Source organism: Mesoplodon mirus (assembly GCF_964341445.2).
Source record: "Mesoplodon mirus genome assembly, chromosome: 7".
NCBI classification, from domain to species: Eukaryota; Metazoa; Chordata; class Mammalia; order Artiodactyla; family Ziphiidae; genus Mesoplodon; species Mesoplodon mirus.
Genome location: NC_138983.1, coordinates 81613581 through 81628365, shown reverse-complemented (window position 1 = coordinate 81628365; position 14785 = coordinate 81613581). Strand labels below are relative to the sequence as shown.

Below are 14785 nucleotides of genomic sequence, written 5' to 3'. Positions count from 1 at the left end.
TGCGGGATTCCGTGGAGAGCACGGGCCCGTGAAGGGGCTCTGCAGCACACCTACCTGACCTACTGCCCTTTCCAAATTGGCTTTAATGAGGTTTTCTCTGTTCCTCATTTCTTTCAGCTGAAGCAATTTCCTTCTGCAATCCTCCCGAAGCTTCTCTTCCACCTGAAAGGATGATGAAAGTGTGGGCTTGCTGCTAATGTGATCATCATGCCCTCTGGGGAAACTCTTCTGGGTGGGCTAATGGCAGTGGGGGAGTCCCTGAGGGGTAGGGACAGCTGCAGCCCAGCAGCAGGGGTCACAGGCATGCACAGGGTGGAGGCAAACTCACAGGGAGTTGCCCCCTACGGGAAAGGGCCGAGCTCTGCACCCGGGGCTCAACTATGTTCTACCGCACACTCCCATCCCAGGTCGGTCCCTAACAAGCCGTACGACACTCGGAAAGTTACTTCACTGCTCCGTGACTCAGTGTCCTCATCTGTCAAATGGGAATGATGATACTAGTATCACTGCATAGAGTCATTGTGGGGATTCAATGTTTGGAATAGTGCTTAAGGGCTCTGTGAGAGTGTTAAGTACCGTTGTAACCTATGAAAGGTGGACGGGAATGTCCGCCGTACAGTCTCGTTCTAATAACTCGTGATGGGTACTTGGAAATGTTATGATTGGGTTTATTATCATAACTGTTTGTCGTTACCACTTTGAGCACACTCACTGGTGGTAACCTCTCTGGAGGCTTGCCAAAGCAATGTCTATTAAGAATTGCAGCCTGCAAAGGAAGGCGTTTAAAGTGGAGAAGCTTGCCTACTTTTCCCCCCTTGCTTGGGTAACAGTCAACGCACGGTAAGCTTGGGAGTGCTCCACGCTACCCTTGGCTGGCCAGTGTAGGCCTCGCAGCTGCTCAATTCTTGGATGCACCTGCTGAGCCCTGGGCCCTGGCACTAACAGGAAATGAGGCAAACACTCGTAAATAAATGGAAAGTTTTTGTGCTGAAACAAATTCACAGGCTGTGTTTTTAGGGATCTGAAGAGGGGGATCACAGGGATGTTATAAAAGACCCAGAAAAGCCCTTAAGAGCTTTCTTCTGAGTAGTGTGGCCCAGTGGAAGAGCCTCTACCCAGCTCCGTTACCTTGGAAAAGTCATCTAAGCTCTCTGGGCCTTAGTTTTCTCCCAGGTCTAAACATGCTCTGACTTCTATTTCAGCAGCCTGTTTCATATGCTGCAAAAGCCAAGTCCAGCCTTGGACTCTGCCCCTGTTTGTGTTCTGCATGAACAGCCCCCGTTCCTGTCCCCAAGCCTCAGAGTCACCTTCAGCGGCCGCCCTGCTCCCTCTCTCACACTTGGGGGTCTCACGCCTGTCCTCCAACCCCTCTCAAATGCAAGCTGGACTGTGACAACTGGCCTCCTCGCCTCAAGTTTAGTTTCTTCCAGTGCAATCTTAACGGTACTGTGAGAGTTACCCTGCTATAAGGCAGCTCTGTCCACCAGAACTTTCTGCAACGGTACAGGTACTCTGAGCGAGGCTGTGTTGTCTAATACGGCAGCCACCAGCCACATCTGGGGATCGAGCACTCGAAATGGGGCTGGTGTGGCGGAGGAACTGAATTAAAATTTTATTTAATTTTCATTAATTTCAGTGTAAACAGTAGCATGTGGCTGTTTGCTATGCCAGGGTAACTGAAGTCAGACAAACCTGAAGTCAGACAAAACCGACTGTGCCATTGGGCTAGTTACTTTACTAGTAACTAGTAGCCTTGACTTTCTCATCTGTAAAATGGAGAGGATGATTTCTAGATCACAGCGCTGTTGTAAAGATTAAGAGGTGAAAAGTTCAGGGTAACGCCTAGTACGTGAGAAATTGTAACTCTCATTTTCACCCTAATTACTGTCCACGAATGTCATTGCATCAGTCACTTGTTCAGGAGGCTTAGTAGCTCCCCACTGCCTGTGTGGTACAGAGCCCAAGCGCCTGAACTAAGGCAAAACACCAAGCCAGAGATTCAAGAAGCCCCTACGAACTCTGTACGAGGTAAATAAAACTGGATCCACACCTAGATAAACCATAATAAAACTGCTGGAAATCAAGGAAAAAGACAATCTTAAAAGCAACCGGAGAAAAAGACAGATTATGCAAAGGTACAACAGTTAGGCTTACAGATGACTTCTAAATAGAAATAATAGGAGCCACAAGACAATAGTGACATATCTAATGCTGTATCTAATGTGCTGAAAGAAAAGAGTTGCCATTGTAGAATTCAATACGCAGTCAAATGTGTTTTAAGAATGAAGGTTAAATATACATCTCCAGACAGACACACAGGCACATTTGAGAATTTGTCATCAGCAGAGCCACAATGAGGGAAAACATTAAAGGGTATTCTTCAGACACAAGAAAAATGAACCCAGGTGGGTGATCAGAGATGCAGAAAAGACAAGCAACAGTAAGGGTAATGTGTGGATATGATACTGACTATAGAAAAACACTAATAATGTCTTGTGGGGTTTTAACTATCAAGAGGAGTTTAGAAAATGACAGTAATGGCTTATAAATCTGGAGGGGGTAAGTGAAGTTAAGGTGTTTGAAACTCATTGCACTGTCAAGGAGAAGGGCATCATTATCAACTACTATTGCCTCTTGGTAAGTTAAGAATGCAGGGCTTCCCTGGTGGCGCAGCGGTTGAGAGTCTGCCTGCCGATGCAGGGGACATGGGTTCGTGTCCTGGTCCAGGAGGATCCCACATGCCGCAGAGCGGCTGGGCCTGTGAGCCATGGCCACTGAGCCTGTGCGTCCAGAGCCTGTGCTCCACAACGGAAGAGGCCATAACAGTGAGAGGCCCGCGTACCGAAAAAAAAAAAAAAGAATGCACTTTATAGTCTTCAGGATGACTACTAAGAGAATAGTAGAAGAGTGAAAAACTTAATTAATGTGTGATTTTGGTGAGTCAAGGATGAATGCTATTGTCTTACTATGACTAAAAGAATAGTAAAAAAGTGAAATATTTCCAAGCTAATAGAGGGGGAAAGTGGAATAAGAGAAAACCATCCACTCAGAAGGAGGCAAGAAAGGAGAGAAAAAGGAACATACCACAGATGGTACATCTGGTATTGAGCAAGAAGGTAGATTTAAACCCCAGTACACGAGTAATTACATAATATAAATGGACTAAAAGTCAAAATTGTCAAACTGGATTTTGTAAAAATGATACGCTATTTGAAGACATATGTCTAAAACTTAAGACAAAAATTGACAGAGAACATATGAAAAAGATAAGGTATGAAAACTCTAACCAACAGAAAGCCAGTGGTGAAGCTAAATGACAAAGGAGACGTTAAGGGAGAAACACTACTAGAGATGAAAAGGGACATTTCATGATGATCTAAAGTTTTGCTCTACAGGAAGTATTAGGATCCTAAATTTATATGCACCTAGTAACACAGCCTCAAAATATATAAAGCAAACATCGTTCATATTAAAAGAAGAAACACACAAATGACAAACATGTTGAGATTTTTAAAAACATTCTCAATGATGGAACAAAAAGACAAAAAAATCAATATGAGAATTTAAGTTGGAACAACATCATTGGCAAACTTGATTTAATGGATCAATTCTTTCTTAGATAATTTCACAATTAAGATCTGAAGGCAGTCTAGGGTAGTGGTTACACACAGGAGCTTTGGAGTCAGGCAGACCTGGATTCAAGTTCTGCCACAACTACTTTATGCAAGTGAACTTGGATAACTTCCTTCACCTCTGTGAGCCTCAGTTTTCCCAACTGTAAAGTGGGGATAATACCAGTATAGACCGCATGGGGTCATTGTGAGGATGAACAGAGATGATGCAGGTGGAGTGCTGGCCCCAGAGTGGTTCCCAGGCCGACCTGTCCCTGCCATACCTTGCTCTTTTCCCGCAGCGTCATAGAGATCAGGCTCTGCTCGGTACTGCTCCTTTTCAGCTCCACCCTGAGCTTCCTCATTTCTTTTTCCATGTCATGGATTTGCTGAAAGAGTTCCAACAACAGGGAAGTCAACTTCACAACTCATTTCATCCGGTTCATTAAGGCAGAAACCTAGTCTGGGATTCGCTTCATTCCTTCCCTTGGGGGACAATTCCACATCTTTGAGGCAAAGTAGACTTTCTTTCAACGGATGCAATGAAAGGGCTGGGTGAGGGAAAATTTGATTTTCTTTTGAAGATCAGCATGGATCCTGGATTAAACAGTACAAGATACCTATCCACTCATTAGAATCTCTTTCCTTGGGGTATATTTTTGAGTTCAATCTAAATAAGGGCTGTTTGGAAGACACAATGGGCACAGTTTGGAAGAAAAGAACAATGACATTTTTCTTTTTTCTCATTTGAGGCAGAGAAGTGTGCTCCTGCCAGAGAGAAGAACACACGTCTCCTCCCCCTGTCCCAGGCACCGGGCTTCCCAACGGATGGAAAACGTATGCCTGGTGATGTGCACGAGGGTTCGGGCCGGTACAGGGGGTGAACATTTACATTGAGTGGTCATCTTTTCATTGTATTCATTTTTATGTTCACCTTCCATACAAGGCCAGTGATACATTTGCTTTTTATTTTGTTTTTATGAATTGTTGTAAAATTGAATGTATTTAAGTAAAAATACTTCAAGAAGAGTTGTGTTAATAGCAGTGCTCAGGGCTGTGATAAAACTTGTGACAGTGGATCATGAAAGTCTGGGCATCACAAGTCCAGGGGTAGGGACCACGGTGAATTTCTAGCAGCATATGGTGGCCACCTCCCGTCCCTTTCCCCAGGGGAAACCTGATGAGGGGCCTTGAGCCAACTGCCCAGAAAATCTGGGGAGAGTGTGTTTTCCATGGTCTTTTCACCCATCTCTTTGAGGCTAGCAAATCAAAGCATTAACACACAAACACCCAGAAAGCCCCAGAGCTTGTGCTAGCTAATGGGCCAAGGAACCCCTCCAAAACCCTCAAGGCCCCAATCTAGGCTTTCAGTGGACACCTAGGGGTCAGGAGGTTCAACGCACGGTTTTGCAGAGTTTTAACTCTTTCTCTTGGGCTTCCCACTTCTCCTTCTGGGCATCTTCCTTCTGTAACTCTTCTTTCAGCACTGAGCACTGTGGAGAAAAAGGACAAGGCCACGGAGGGCTTGGCTGGGGGTCCCAAGTAATTGTGTTCACACCCAGGAGTGTTTCCTGCTGTATAACGCAATCACACCTCTGAATTCTGAGAGGCGAGACCATTTGTGTGATGGGAGCACGGGATCCTGCAGTCGTTCCCAGTTCACCCCTCTCATGAGTTCTGAGGAATAGAGCGTCTAAATTCCTCTTCAAAAGCCAGCAAACTTCACTGCAGGGGAAATCCAGCTTTGTAGAGTCTGGGGACTTAGGGTGCAGGAATTGGGATGTTTTCACGCTGTGAACGGTGAGGGTGGAGGGGGCAGAGCCAGTGAGCTCCGGTCCATCTTAGGGCTTTTGTGCAGGTTGCATCTCAAAGAAACAACAGCCCCGACTGGTGTGGAGGGGTAAACGGAGCTGTCTTGCCTGAGGGCGGCTTGGCAACAGGCATTAAGGGCGTAAGCATGGATGTGCCTTCTTTTGACCCAGCAATTCCCACTTTAGGAATGTACCTTAAGGACAATGACTGGAGAAATAAGTAAATCTGTAGTTTCAAGGATGCTCTTCACAGAATTGTCAGTAACAGTGGAAGAAAAAAAAAAAAGAGGAAACAACCCAAGTGTTGTTTAGAACAGCAGACCACTTTATAACACTGGGTACATCCAGGAGAAAGTATGTAGCTTTTAAGACGAATGATAAGAGCGTTGATTTATTAGAATGGAAAAATAATAAGTATTTAAAAATTTAAAAAATGTGCATAGTATAAATTCACTATAAAATGATTGATTGATTGATTTCTAGGCAATATATAGAAACAAGACTGGAAGAACATACATGAAAATATTAACACTGATTTCTCAAGGTAGCATTTCCTCTCCTCTCTTTTTATTTTTTCTTCTCAATGTCATCTACTTATTTTTCTAAAATTAACACACATGATATATGTCATTAAAAAAAAGGCATCTCAAATGTTCACAAGAGCAGTATCCTTGGTGGTGACGAGCCCTTGTGCTATTGGCCAGCACAGTCTAGAGGAGAAGGGACCTCATTCCAAGGTCAACGAGGAAGGGGAAATGGGGACATAAATCATCCAAATGCATTTCAGGAGGTAGAAGAGCCAAGCAGGTGCTGTCTTTGCAGATTCCTTCTACTTAGCACCAGCTCTGCATCCCCTTCCCGTCCCCAACACACACACACACACACACACACACACACACACACACACACACACACACCACATTAAACAGCTATAGCACATGCCTGGGAAGACACCCTGCTTGGGAGAAACGAATGCAGAGGGCTTGGCCAGGCAGCCGACCTCAGGCAGAGGCAGAAGAGCACAACTAAAACCAGCCTCCCACTTCTTGGAAAACGATTTTGTCATCCCCATTTCACACATGGGGAAATGGAGGCCAAATAAGTTACAATAAAAGAAAGCTCTGGGGTGGGACCCTGGTCTGTCTGATCCCAAAGCTCGTGCAGTGCCTTTCACCAGCTCCAAACTGGGTATGGTACTACGTACCAGGTATTACTTACTGTGCCTTTTCCTTGGAACCTCAAGATCTGTTTTCACCCCAGCCCCATGAAGACCTAGCTATCGGGTAGCCTCTGGGAATCTCTGAGTTGCCACATGAGATGAAAGCTTTGAGGTTCTACCTTGACTCACAGAAACAGGCACATCATGCAAATACTGAGAAATCTTATCCTATAGAGTCAGGATTCTAAAGTTAGCATTGAAGGCAAGATTTGCAAAGGGTCAAAGTTACATGTAAAAAGCTCTTTGCTTGCCTACCACGTTCATCTTCCACAGAGACATTCCACACACTAAAGTCTAAGGAAGAAATGAGCGTCTGCGTGTTTGCATCTGGATCTTCAGACGTTCTGCTGTGAAGACAGTTATGAGAACCAGCGGTGCTGGGACCACGATGCAGCCGTGTGGTCATCCGTGCTCACAGAGAGATCGTATTCTGTTTAATGTTAAACTTTGCAATGGCAGTATATGCTCATAGGTGGGTTTGTTGCTGGGATTAAACAAACTCATTTATAATAGGGGTTAGAAAATGTTTGCTGGATTTGAAAATCTATTATGCTTCTTCTGAGCCACATACATGCTGTCCTTTGAAAGGCTTCAGAGAAGTTGGCCACCTGCCCAGCAGCTACCCTCCCTGTGTCCTTGGGCACTGGCCTCATCTCACCACCGTGTGTCATGTGACTCCACTGTGTCTGCTTTTCGCAGCTACAATTTGCTGATGACCCGACACTCACTCTGGAGCTGAGGGCTTCAAGCTGGTGATCCTTTTCTTTGTTCTCACTTTTCAGTTGATTCACCTCCTGTTGTAATTGTTGAACTTGACCATCCTTTACTAACGCGTCTCTTTGCAAAGATGACACCATCTCTGTAAAAGAACCAAACCAAACCAAAACAAAAGACTCATGGAGGTCAAAGAGGCAGGAAGGATTATTGGCAACACCATGGCTGTCAGCCAATGTTCGGAAAAGACCTTCCAAGCCTGGGCCACCACCGGTGCCCGCCTAGAACTGGGGAGGCTTTTTCCAAGGGTCCCAGAGCAGGAATGGGAATGAGAGCGAAGTCCATGGAACAGGGTTTGAGGCTTCAGTGAGAATGAGGGGCAGTCAGCACCAGAGAGAGGAGAAGCCTTTGGGGGCCTCTTGTGGGCACAGGCCAGGCAAAGCTGGGAGGAGAGGCCACACCATGGGCCTGGGGAACAAAGGCCCAGCACAGGGAAGGTCCAGGAATTCTTCTCCAGAGGCCAGGAGACGGGCGTGTGGCAGAGGGCACTGCTGGACACTATTGATGGGGTGGGTGGTTGGTTTCTCAGTCCTCTGAGTTTGGACCCCTCTCTACCACTTATTAGCTTCGTGGTCTTGGACAAGCTATTTCACCTCCCACTGTCTGTCCCACACAGTTATTGTAAGGGTCAAATGAGACGGTATGCCCCAAGAACACAAAGTGGCTAAATTATGTTTGTTACATGGCGCCTATTATTTTTCTCAGCAGCCAGCTTCCAAAATGGCCCCAATGATCCCTACCACCTAGAATTCATGCCCTGTGTAGCCCCTGCCACCGTGAATAGGGCTGCCATGTGTCACCAATATGATACTGTGGAAATGACGGACTGTTTCCTCTCAGGCTGGGTCATAAAAGACACTGTGGCCTCCTCTTTGCTCTCTCTCCAATCACTCACTCTGGGGGAAGCCAACTGCTGTGTCGTGACGACACTCAAGCAGCCCTAGAGAGAAGCATGTGTGCTGAGGGACTAAGGCCTCCAGCCAATAGCCACATGAGCAGCCATTCTGAAGGGGGATCCTCCGGCTCCCCCCGAGGCTTTAGATGACATGACTGATGCCCCAGCCGACATCTTGCCTGCAACTCATGAGAACTAAGTCACCCCCCGCTCAAATTCCTGAACTACAGAAACTGGAGGAGATAATAAATATTGGTTGGGGTTTTATCCATTACATTTTGGGGTAACTTGTTATGCAGCAATAGATAACTCCTCCATTACTGTAGCATCATTTTTTTTAACATCTTTATTGGAGTATAATTGCTTTACAATGGTGTGTTAGTTTCTGCTTTATAACCAAGTGAATCAGTTATGCATATACATATCTCCCCATATCTCTTCCCTCTTGCATTGTAGTATCATTTTGAATAAAAGTGGGAAGAAGGGTGCATAAATGCAGTGGTATTGGGTTATCTCCTACGGTTCTTTTCTTGAAAGAACATCAGGCCCAGTTTTAGTGGTAGGTATCAATCAAGAATGTCTATGAAATAAAGCACAAAATGCTCCAGAATTTCATTTTTAAAATGAGCTTTGCCTCCAGGACAGAGTTCAGTTACTTGGAAATCCCTCTGGGGCTTGCCACACTTTGAGTGGGTCCAGCCCATCTCAAGCGTTATCCCAACCCAGGCCTGTCCGACTCCCTGATCGGAGAAGGTGGGATCTGAGACAGGCTTGATGCTTGGATGAGGTTTCACTGGCCGACATACGGGAGGAAGGTGAGGACCAGCGAGTTCATCCTTCCATTCCTGGTGCCCAGAACAGCACCTAGCCTGGGGGAGGGGCTCAGAAAATATCTGAGGACATCCCAAGTGAGGGAGGAGCATAAGCAGAGACCTGGGGGCAGCAAGGGGTGGGTGTGGGTGTGATTAAGTTGAAGAGTGAGGCAGAAGAAAAGCACAGACTCATACAGAGATGGGGATTCACGTGCGACTCAATGCTATGCCTGGCTTCTACAGCTGTGGGCATGTTTCCTGCTACGCACTGGCTGCTTTCAGAGTGATGTGCCCCTGCGAGGCTCACTGCCTCCTCCCTGTCACCTGCTTCTCTCTCTCCCCTCGTCTGTGAGTGGCCCCAACCTCTTCAGGTCTCTAGACATGTCAGTTTCTGCTTAAAAACCTCCACTGGATTCCCAACACCCTTGGAATAAAAACCCAGACCCCCCCGACCCTGCCCAGCCCCACAATCCCCTGTTCACTCCACGCAGGCTCGCTTGCCCTTGGCTTGTCCTTGCCCACCTGAAACAGGTCCTCTCTAAAAGAAGGACATAGCGGTGGAGGATACAACATGAACTGGTTAAAATCGGCTAGGTCCAAGGGGGCGTAAGATTCGACTTCCAGGGGAACTGGAGCCCCATTACAGGCTCATTGTAACACATGAGCGAAATGACACACCCATCAGCACCAGGACTGTTCCGAGGCTGACCATAAAGGTCAAAAAGTGGGTGGTGGGGCTTCCCTGGTGGCGCGGTGGTTGAGAGTCCGCCTGCCGATGCAGGGGACACGGGTTCGTGCCCCGGTCCGGGAATATCCCACATGCCGCGTAGCGGCTGGGCCCGTGAGCCATGGCTGCTGAGCCTGCATGTCCGGAGCCTGTGCTCCGCAATGGGAGAGGCCACAACTGTGAGAGGCCCGCGTACAGGAAAAAAAAAAAAAAAAGTGGGTGTTGGCCCAATTCCTGGAAATCCCCGCCCCTTCCCCAAAATATTAGAGTTATCCCAATCCTCCCACTCATTAGCCTATAAAATTACCCAGCCCATAAAAACTAACTGCCCCATATTTGGGGGTCTCTAGCCTTCTGAAATGGCCCACACTCTGTCTGTGGAGTGTGTTTCTCTCTAAAGAAATCCACTTCTTACTTTGTCTCTCACTGAATTCTTTCTGCATGAGACATAAAGAACCTGAGCTTTATTAAGTCCCGAGACCAGATGCGTGATCTCGATTAAAAGATAGTGGGTTCTGACTGGGTTCGAGTCCCAGCCCACGGGTTCAAGTCCCACCTGAGTTCCATGGTTGCACACCCACTAAGCTGGTCCCCCTTGGCCTCCCCCCTTGAAGCGCTGGCCACCACGACACACAGTTTATTTTCTCCACAGCACCACTGCTCTCTGAAGTGGGCTTGTTTATTCATCCCTTTACTTTTATTGTCTGTCAACCCCTCCCAAATCTGTGAGTACAGGAATCTGACTGTCTTGCTTGGCTCTCCCTCCCCGGAGCCTGGAACGGGGCCTGACACCTAGTAGGAGCTCAAGAAACATGTGGAAGCAATGAAGGAATCCAAGGAATCAAAGCTCAGCCACAGCTGTGCGTTGGCTGCCCCTCTCCCAACCCAAGCCCTTTATCAGGGAACCACCTCTGATCAAATTAGAAAATGGTTTCCCTTGGGCCCAGGTGCACTCGGCTGAAATGGGTGAGACCATGGGTGCCTTAAAGGAGTGACCCCAGTTTGTCCACGCTCTAGTTTGCACTCAGGCTGCTTTGTGGAACCACCCAAGCCACAAGGCGACCTGTGTTCTCCCTGGTGGGGCCAGTGCTCAGGAGACCTTGTAGCCAAGAGATACCATTCTCTCAAATATTTACCAGGCCCTGCCCTCGGAACTGGGTGGCAAGAAACCTCCACTGAGGGAGAACTCTAATGCACCGACACGGGTGATCCCTGAGGCTGCACCCAGGTCACGGGCACAGGTGCGCTGGTTGACTGGTGATGTCTGCAGGGGGAGGGCAGAAGCTCTGGGGCCTGAATGCAGAAGGGCCTCACCTGACGTGATGGCGGCGTCCCTCCTTAAGTTCTCGGCCTCGTGCTTCAGGGAGGTGATTTCTAAGTTTCTCTCAGACAGGGTCTGGCACAGCACCTGGTTGTAGCCTTGCTGTAGGGCACTGATCTGTGGAAGGAGGCAACACACAGTCAGAGGGGGCCAGCCAGGCCTGCAGGACACGCCCGTACTTCTCCAACGTTGGGCAAAGAGTCGGGTTGATCTTGGATCGGGGTGTTGGGGAAACCAAGGTTTTCCGTTGTCACTAGTGGAAGGGGCAGGAGGGGGCCTGTTCCTTCAGTGACCACCATGTCATCGGTCCTCGAGACACGGACCTTATCTTTGTGGCCACCCAGGGGCTCGGGTGCTGCTGTCTCCCTATGACCTGTGGGTTTTCAGCCATAAATAGACCAGCTGTTGGTTCCAGATCATCCAGCACTGACTGGATGCACAGCAAAGTTCAAGAGCCGGGAGCAGGTTATGAAATGAATTCCCTCTAATGAGAATAGAGGGTAGTTTATACCTCACAGAATACTCCAGAGTTTACAAAGCCCGTTCACACATGCTACACTGATACTCGTCACAGCGTTGCTGAAGGCTGACGTTCCCATTAATGTGCCCATTTTGCAAGGGAGCCAGGTTGAGACTCAGAGAGGCGAGGCCCCCTGCTCGGGATCACGCGGCTGGTCAGACGTGGAGTCTGATTCAAACCCAGTCTTTAGTTGCCTGGTTCCTCCTTCCCAGGTGGCTCTAGGAATGAGCGTGAGAAGTTGGAGGCTGTAAAGCAAGGCATGGACTCGGGAGCCGGACTGTGGCCTTCAAGTCCTGTCTCTGCCAGTTAACGGGCTTTGGGAACACAAGCAGGACACCATGTACTGTTTCCTTTTGTTCAGTCTGTACGTGGGGTGATGGTAGTCCCAGCCTGATAGGATTGTGAGAAGTATTTTAATAAGTTAACATGTGTACAAGTGCTCAGATCATGCCTGGCACACGGCACAGGGGGATGAGCTGTGACAGTCCTCTCCTCTACCTACCACGGGGTGTTTTTTTTGTTTTCTTTTTTTTTCTTTTTTTTTTTTTGCGGTACGCGGGCCTCTCACTGTTGTGGCCTCTCCCTTTGTGGAGCACAGGTTCCGGACGCGCAGGCTCAGCAGCCATGGCTCACGGGCCCAGCCGCTCCATGGCATGTGGGATCTTCCCGGACCGGGGCACGAACCCATGTCCCCTGCATCGGCAGGCGGACTCTCAACCACTGCGCCACCAGGTAAGCCCTCACGGGGTGTTTTAGCTTCAGCTTCCCTCGTGCGTCTCTGGGGAAGATAGTTGGTAATCTTTATGTGTGCATTTGTAAGCCTTGCCAGGCTCACTTAAACGCCAGTGTGGTTGTTATTAAGAGGAAATACAAGGGCTTCCTTGGTGGTGCAGTGGTTGAGAGTCTGCCTGCCGATGCAGGGGACACGTGTTCATGTCCCGGTCTGGGAAGATCCCACATGCCGCGGAGCGGCTGGGCCCGTAGCCATGGCCCCTGAGCCTGCGCGTCCGGAGCCTGTGCTCCGCACCGGGAGAGACCACAACAGTGAGAGGCATGCGTACCACAAAAAGAAAAAAAAAAAAAAAAAAAGAGGAAATACAGGAATCGTGGGTGGGAGCACCACAGGCCGGCTCTATCTATGGCTGCTGTGAGCACCATCTAAATCCATGGATCAGAGCCCCCTCAAGGGCCGGTCCCTCTCTAGGGGTCTAGGTCTACACGTGGGGTGCGGAAGGCTCTCCATCAAATGCAACGTTGGTAAGGGCCCGAAAGTAGCTGCCAGGCCTCGGCCTCCACAGAGCAGGTACCCGAGAGGCCGGGAAAGAGAGCTGGGCCCAGAACCCCCTCCCTCTCGGTCTGATGTGGCCAGACTGCTTGTTCTGAGTGGCCCGGACTTTCCCACCTCAAGGTGCACTGTGGGCCTTTGCCCTGTGATTTTTCAGATGTCAGGCCTCAGTACTCCCACAGGGACCCGTTTACTGGGGCATAAATGCCACGCAATCCGTAGACAGGACAAGAGCTAGCTTGTTTTGCTTTTCTTTTTTTTTTTTTTGCTGTACGCGGGCCTCTCACTGTTGTGGCCTCTCCCGTTGTGGGGCACAGGCTCAGCGGCCATGGCCCACGGGCCCAGCCGCTCTGCGGCATGTGGGATCTTCCCGAACCGGGGCACGAACCTGCGTCCCCTGCATCGGCAAGTGGACTCTCAACCACTGCACCACAAGGGAAGCCCCACTAGCTTATTCTGATAGATCAAAATGGAAGTGACAAGGAGAAGGGTGCAATTTCTTTTCTTTTTTTAAAAATAAATTTATTTATTTTTGGTTGCGTTGGGTCTTTGTTGCGGTGCATAGGCTTATTGCGGCACCTTCTCTTGTTGCGGAGCCTGGGCTCTAAGCACACGGGCTTCAGTAGTTGTGGCACGAGGGACTCAGTAGTTGTGGCGCACGGGCTTAGATGCTCCGCGGCATGTGGGATCTTCCCGGACCAGGGCTCGAGCCCGTGTCCCCTGCACTGGCAGGCGGATTCCTAACCACTGTGCCACCAGGGAAGTCCTGGGTGCAATTTCTTTGTTCTCCTAAGGTAAGGTTGCCAGATTTAGGGGAGGAAAAAAGGATGTTCACTTAAAATAGGATTTCAGATAATGAATAATATTTTAGTGCAAATGTGTCCCATGCAATATTTGGGACACACACTAAAACGAAATTCTAAAATTCAAATTTAACTGGGTGTCCTTACTTTATCTGGCAACCCCACCCGAAGAGAGTTCCTAAACTTCAGTCATTCATATACCACTTTCACCATTTTTCCCATGTCTCTTGGCTAGCCCCACTATAATTTCTTAGCATTTTTCGTAGAAGCAGCTCCCTTTTTAAACTTAAAAACGTGCATTAAATTAAAAATAACTGTTATAAGAGTAAATAGAGATTCAGTATCTTAAATAAAAATAATCCCTCCAAAAGAAGAAATACAGGAATTTCCCTGTTTACCATCAGACCAGGTTGCGGGCATCACGCTAAAAAAAAAAAAAAAAAAAAAGATTGGGGGGAGGTGCTGGGCATGCCCAGGTAATGGAGTTCGGGCGTGCTGATATGGCCACCAGATGGCGCTCACAGCCTTTGGTCTTGGTTTGTGTCCTTGGAAATCTTGTCATTATTACTCTGGTAGAATTAACAGATACGTCAAGGTCTCACAAGTTTTCTGACTCGTTTCATGCACCATCATGGTTCAGAGTCTAGGACATTTGGGGCAGTTACACTTACTTTTTCCCTGGGGCACCTGAGACATTATTGGGGGGGGTCTATGCTAGAAGTTGCGGGGACACAGGTCACTCTGACCCCCACTCTCCCCAAGGCTATACTTTTGCATGTTTGTGCTTTGGAAACTTTGAGTGAAAAAATTCTTTCACATCTTACTTTTCTCTGTTGGGGGGAACTACAACTTTTCCATAAAAGGTCCTTGGAACACTGAAAGTGTTTGTAAGCTCTTCTCAGCTTAATGCTTTTATTTGCATGATACCAGAGATAGAACACACAGAGACAAACTTCCAGAAGGGAAAACATACGTTCCCCTCTAAGACTCCTGTGGTTTTGACAGAT

At 48.1% G+C, this 14785-nt stretch overlaps 2 protein-coding genes across 2 annotated transcripts in view; one reads left to right on the top strand and one right to left on the bottom strand.

The window, feature by feature from the left end:
- LOC309808830 (forkhead-associated domain-containing protein 1-like) overlaps positions 1–14785 on the top strand; it is a gene marked incomplete at both ends in the record, with an annotated part of 1104685 nt that overhangs the window by 371197 nt on the left and 718703 nt on the right. The gene's annotated exons all lie outside the window — the stretch shown is intronic.
- The window catches only part of LOC309808005 (forkhead-associated domain-containing protein 1-like), a gene marked incomplete at both ends in the record, with an annotated part of 100270 nt that overhangs the window by 28925 nt on the left and 56560 nt on the right, over positions 1–14785 (bottom strand). Inside the window, 2 exons of the mRNA XM_082628014.1 lie at positions 55–162; positions 3896–3994. Of these exons, the coding sequence (XP_082484140.1) occupies positions 55–162; positions 3896–3994 (207 nt within the window). The remainder of the gene's footprint in view (positions 1–54; positions 163–3895; positions 3995–14785) is intronic.